The sequence below is a fragment of the Rhinolophus sinicus genome, chromosome 5, assembly GCF_057876585.1.
Source record: "Rhinolophus sinicus isolate RSI-liver-muscle chromosome 5, RSI-T2T, whole genome shotgun sequence".
Classification (NCBI taxonomy): Eukaryota; Metazoa; Chordata; class Mammalia; order Chiroptera; family Rhinolophidae; genus Rhinolophus; species Rhinolophus sinicus.
Window position 1 is genome coordinate 61,975,617 of NC_142505.1, and position 6,000 is coordinate 61,981,616.

Below are 6,000 nucleotides of genomic sequence, written 5' to 3' on the forward strand. Positions count from 1 at the left end.
TACAGATAGCAGAGAGTAGAAATTCAGTGTTTCATTTAAACACCCGATACCCCAGACTGTGGAGTAGCCAGGGAAAGGTAACAGGCCACAATCTAAAGGCAAACCTTGGTGAAATTGGATTTGGGTGACAACAGACCACACAAAAGAAAGATGAGTGAAATTAGGCAAAGCCTTTCCTTTCAGATTTGAAAGAATAAATCTTAGGGAAAGAGGAAGCTTCCTGAGTGAATGCCACCTATTGAGAGTATGTAGTCACCCTTAAGCAGTTTTCTAAACCCAGCCTGGAGTAGAATAAAGCTGTGACAGACACCCCCCTGGAGAGAAGCCTGGTACATCTGGGTAAAGTTTCATGGCTAAGTTTTAACCCTGTCCCTGCTTGATCATTGCTTCAACTGTTTTATTAAAATTGCTTTATTGGTAGTTTACAGCAAGACTAACCAGCTTAAATATTGACCAGAGATTTTTTTCCTGTGGTTTTGGATACCTACTGGTTTATTTATTTTCTTTAAACTTATATTTAAAAAACGCAAGTTGGAAAGACAATAGCTCATGCATTCAGGAACAAATCTATACACTGTGTGTTCAGGAACAATGGCATAATTTAGAAAGACAGACCTCCCCATAGAGGAGATAAGTTGTTTGGCAATGCTGTAATAATTCACAGGTAAAAGTGAACATTGGTTGTTTGGGGATAGGAAAGGAAGAAGAAGAAATTGAAATGAGAAAATCAAAATCATTTGGAAAGAAAAATAAGCAGATGAAAATAGTAGAACATAATGTGTTATAATACCTGGGGAAGTATCAAGCAATTTTGGATTTCCTACAGCCCAATAGGTTAATGTCTTTCAGACAAGTGAGAGAATCAACAGTTAGTGCACAACGTAGTCAAGTTTCATTCCCAAAATGGTCAAGTGAACAGACCTCAGATTGCACACCTAATCACACCAACCATCTGGTCAAATGGGCATTTTACGTGATTGGCCCAACACAAACCCACCGCAATCATTTGTCCATTCCCTCCTGGGCCCATCCTCCTAATGGCAGCACTGACTTTGTGTATCTCCACAGTGATTTGTGTAGTACTAAAAGGGTAAAGTGCTAACTTTGGCTTATTTCAGCATCTTCACTCAAAATTCCACCATGTCTGAAGTATTCTGACAGCCTTTCTTGATCTCCATTCTATTTTGCATAAGATGTCTTTAAAATTGGGGCAGGGGGAAGAGAGAGGAGGTGGAGGAGAGAGAGAGAGACAGAGAGACAGAGAGACAGAGAGACAGAGAGAGAGAGGTGTTTTGAGATTTCAGGAAAGAAGAATGAAACAACTGCTATCACAATATCACAATTGTGCCTGGTCAAAGTGAACTCATTCATTTCTTTAGCCAATAAATGTATTTTTAGTCTCTACTATCTAAAGTTAGTGTATAAATGCATTAACAATGTGATGGTAGACGTGACAGGGCTCCTGGTCTTCCATGGAGGATAGGGCCTAAATTTGGGTGGATGGGAGTGAGTATGGTGGGTTGGTAGAAATAAAAGAAAGGCAGTTTTTGTAAATGTCACTTTCTTCCTCCTTTTGGTAAAAAAAGAAAGCAGTTAAACAGAAGGTGATGAATGCCACTGGAATGTAGGAAACCAAGGTTTGGAAGGATGGGGAGGATACAAAAATAAGTGTGTGAAGATTTCTCAGACATTCTACCCCTGGCCCAACCAACTGTTGAATGCAAACATTTATTACTATTCCTACTAACCCCTAAAACTTCAAATGGACTTCCACACCTAGACTCAGATACTCAATTTCTAAGACTATAAGGGATTAAAAAATGATGAAAAAAAAAAGTCATATGTCCTAGAATTCTAAAGCAGAAGCTTCGACCCTATTAGAATCATCATTTATGCTCTAAACCATTGATTCTCTGTGCATGCACGTTTTTGAATATTGGAGTTTTGGGAATCTCATTCAAATGGAATAAATGGCATCAATAGTTACAGGAGTATGCCCTTGATTGCTTTTCAACATTATGTCATTTTGTTTGAGGCACAATTCCTCACCTTGCAAAAGACTTCTGTGTTCCTAAACAAATGTAGTCTAACCTTGGCAATGACTTCCCCTTTAGATCTTACAGCAGGCCAACATGACAAGGTTTTGGAATGACCTATTCAGTTCAAGGTCTCATCAGACACAGGACTGACCCCATAATTTGCAGAGCCCAGTCCAAAATGAAAACATGGGGTCCCTCGTTCAAAAATTGCTAATAATTTCAAGATGGCAGCAGCAAGTCATTAAACTAAGTGTGACAGCCTTTCCAGTACAGGGCTCTGTATGACTGCATGGATCTCATGCCCACGGGGCCAATTCTGGTTAGACATGGTTCCAAATGTCTATCTCCCCAGTTGTGGCAAAATTAATTTAATAAATTGATAAAAATATGGTGGCCTGTCAGTGTGCTTTGATCATCATTTGAAAACTACAACTGTAGACATTAACATTTTTTACTTTAGATCATTTGAAAGAAGCAACATCCTAAAAATTCGAGATGTCCTCATTTTCTGCCTAATCACCTTTCTTTGTGCCTTCATTTGGTTATTTTCTCCCTGAAATTTCTTTCTTTCTTTGGTTTCAGATTCACCCAAGAACCTAACAGAAGCATTTGTTGTAGTAATAAAGGAAAACCAACTCTGCAGAAAATACATTTTAAGAATTTAAAACATCTAACACTTACAAGCCAAATGGATTTATTTGCACTTTGACTGGTTACCAGATAATCACAGTGCTTTTACTGTGTGTCACAAAGTGGAAAAACCCAGAGTCTTTGGCCAACACCATGGAAAGTGTGTTTTAAATAAAAGAGTTTTCTCAATGAAAATTTTGGGAATTGTGAAGAATGATCAACTCTCTTCTAATTTGGATCTACAGTTACTTTGTACCATTGGAAATATATGTGTATATAATATTTTGAAATATTATATATTCTCTTCAAGAAATGAACAGTACCACAGTTTGAGGCAGCTGGTGTATCTCTTTGAGTTTTGGATGTTTTGTTTTGTTTCTTTTTTGTTGTCATTTCTTTTTCTATTGGCAAAGAAGACATGTGCCCTTTTGAGAGGTCAACACGGCACTCACACTGGAAGGCCAGCCACAGTTGGACTCCTGGAATCTGAGACATCATAATGCTGAACCAGAGCTTCTTCTGTTTCCACAGATGGCCCAAGGAAGCACAGCATCCTGTTTTATTGCTTTCTGCCCTTGCAATATTAGCATGCAAGCTTGGCTTACATAACCATGCTTTATATTCAATTGATGTATAATAACCGTTTTAACCTCTTCCAGGAAAATATTTTTAGAACTACAAGCTTTTACCCAGATAAGAATGTGAGGATTCTGCAGGGAGCGGCTCCACCATGCTAGTAAGACTCTCGCAGACTTATGGTAGCATATGGATCCTTGTGTTAATAAGTCCTGTAAATACAATGTCTTAAGGCTTTGTATAGCTGTCCTAGGCTGCAGAAACGTCCTCTGATTAAATCCAAAGTCCGGCATCATTAAGTACATAGTGCTGTAGCAACAAGTGTTATCATGGCACCTTTTTCTACGTTTGATTTGCTTTTTCCAAGAGCATTCAGATCTCTTCTGATGAGACAGGAAAACCATTACAGCAATTAGGTTTCAGAATAATCTATGTGACCAAATGTAGGACCGCCCTATTAAAGTGGTAAATAACTCTTTCTAAACCTATTTGTCCTCTTTATTTGCCATTTATTTTTCCTGAGTCAGTTTTAGCCAAATCCAGAGAATACCTGGTTTAGAGACTCATAGTCAGTCTGTGAAGTTTTTGCTGCCATAACAGCCACTATTTTCAGCCCTAACATTTGGAAAACCAGAAACCCATTATTATGACTGCAGCATCCTCTGCCAGCAAAATGGAAAGTCAAATCCCATTGTTGGGCCTTCATAGAGAGGACTTGGATGATACATATGGGGTTCACATCCCAAAAAAGTATTATTGCCCATTTTCTCTTTTTGAGAGTTACTCAGCTGATACTTATATGAAGGAAATATCTACTTAAGTTCTAGTTCACCTGGGGAGAGCATAATAGTACTAGATGTTACTTATCATATTGCAAGTGTACCTGCGTTTTCTCCAAAGCCTTTTCTCTTGAATACATTGTTGTTAGGGCCCCTTATGAGATCAGCACCACAATAGGTCCCCTAGACTTTTTAATGTTAAACCTCAGGTAAAATCCAGAAGCTCCTTCATCCCTACCATATAGCTTGAAGTCTGACTAAATGTGTAAACACTCTAACCAGATAGATTGATTCTACATTTTGAATGCTTATAAAAGTACCCAGTAAGGAAATGGAATATGCATTGCAAAATTTAGGCTTCCCAAGCATTTTCACAAACATTTGTCAGGAGGTAGCATAAAATTCATACCAGAAAATAAGAATTTCTTGAACTCATGGTCCATATCCATGTACCAAGTAATTGTACCAAACATAAGAAATTGACTTTCATCTGTAATTTTTGGAGTAAAAACTGAAATAAAATATTCAAAGAATTATCTAGAACAGTAAATCCCAAAATGTGAAAGAAATCAAGTATATTTGGGAGTATTTTTAAACAAAATAAAATAGAAATATTTACTGAGAGAATTTTCAGAGCCTTTACACAAAAAGACACTGTGTATCTTCAAGAAACATTAGAATGGAGGAGCCAAGTAAAAAACTTCCAGAATCCAGACATGTTGAGTGCTCACTTGACTAATGGAGAGCTCATTTCCTGCTTAATGAGAAGCTACAAAAATTACTTTTGTGTGAGGATATATAGTCACTGCTTTATCATAGCTTTAATTTTTCAAAAGAACCAGAAATATGGATTTTTACATAAAATCTCCTAACACTCTTAAATAAGATTAACTAAAATGAGATTATTTCCATTAAAAAACCCTGCAAGCATTATTATTGTCCCAAATTCCCTGATCATATGGCCTTTTCTATGAGATTAGTGTTACTGGAATAGCCTTTTAAAAGTGTTGGTCCTGAATGAAAATCCAATGAGAAGAAAAAAGGATATTCTCTTTTCTATGGCCTCACACATACAGATCCTTATCATAATTTACAATACATGGAATTCACAGCTTTTCCTATTTTATAACCAGAGCCTCTAAGTCAATGAAAAAGCAAGTCTAGAGGTCCAGGTCTATTAGTTCATTTCCTATTGGTCATTCAATGCAACAGCCCCCCATTTGAAAGACCTGGAAGAAGAAAGAAGCGGAAAAAAAGGCCACATTAGAATCAGGCATCCATCCAATAAAACAGTTCAAATGTTTGTAAATGTCGTCAAATTCAACTTAAATTTATCCAAGTCCCTTACACAAATGTGTGAACCACCAACTTGTGTTTAAATTTAACTTGCACCAGTTTGGGGAATTCAGTAGCTACCATCTGCCTATTGACTCTGAACATTTATGGTTTCAAAACTTATATCATGTATTTCTGGTAATAAAGAGCTCAGTGTGGTATGACTAATATTGATTTTGAGCTTGTGCATCAAGTACGATGAATAATGTTGCAACAAAATTAGAGCAAACGCAAAGAGTTTCATCCAGAGCCCTTCTCTTGGTAAAAGGGAAAATATGGGTTATTTCCAAAGACCAAAATATTTGAGTAAGATAAAGCTTCTTTGTTTCCTTCTTAGTGCGATTAGATTTATGTGTTAATGGACTTGGCAAGCACATTGAGAAGTTTTACTACCTGGCTTTTTTCCGTTATAGACTCATGAAGAGTGTTTTCACCAATACACAATTCGGCATCTTTTTCTGATCAAATCCAGTGTAACTTTTGCAAAGCAATATAGTGATTTTATAGTGCAGTATGTTATGCCACAATGCCATTGTCACAGATATAATAAGTTATGGAGGGCATAAAAATGTTTATATGAAGAGATCCACACATTCCCCACCTGCATAGGATATGCACTCCTAGAAGTTCAAATGTCATTT

The 6,000-nt window shown here is 37.0% G+C and overlaps 1 protein-coding gene across 2 annotated transcripts in view; it reads left to right on the forward strand.

The window, feature by feature from the left end:
* The window catches only part of TAFA1 (TAFA chemokine like family member 1), a 562,910-nt gene extending 557,383 nt beyond the window's left edge, over positions 1-5,527 (forward strand). For both annotated transcript variants that reach the window (XM_019711753.3, XM_019711752.3), the window contains exon 5: positions 2,622-5,527. In XM_019711753.3, coding sequence (XP_019567312.1) covers positions 2,622-2,639 — 18 coding nt within the window. In that variant the 3' untranslated portion in view covers positions 2,640-5,527. The remainder of the gene's footprint in view (positions 1-2,621) is intronic.
* The last annotated feature ends 473 nt before the right edge of the window (positions 5,528-6,000 follow it).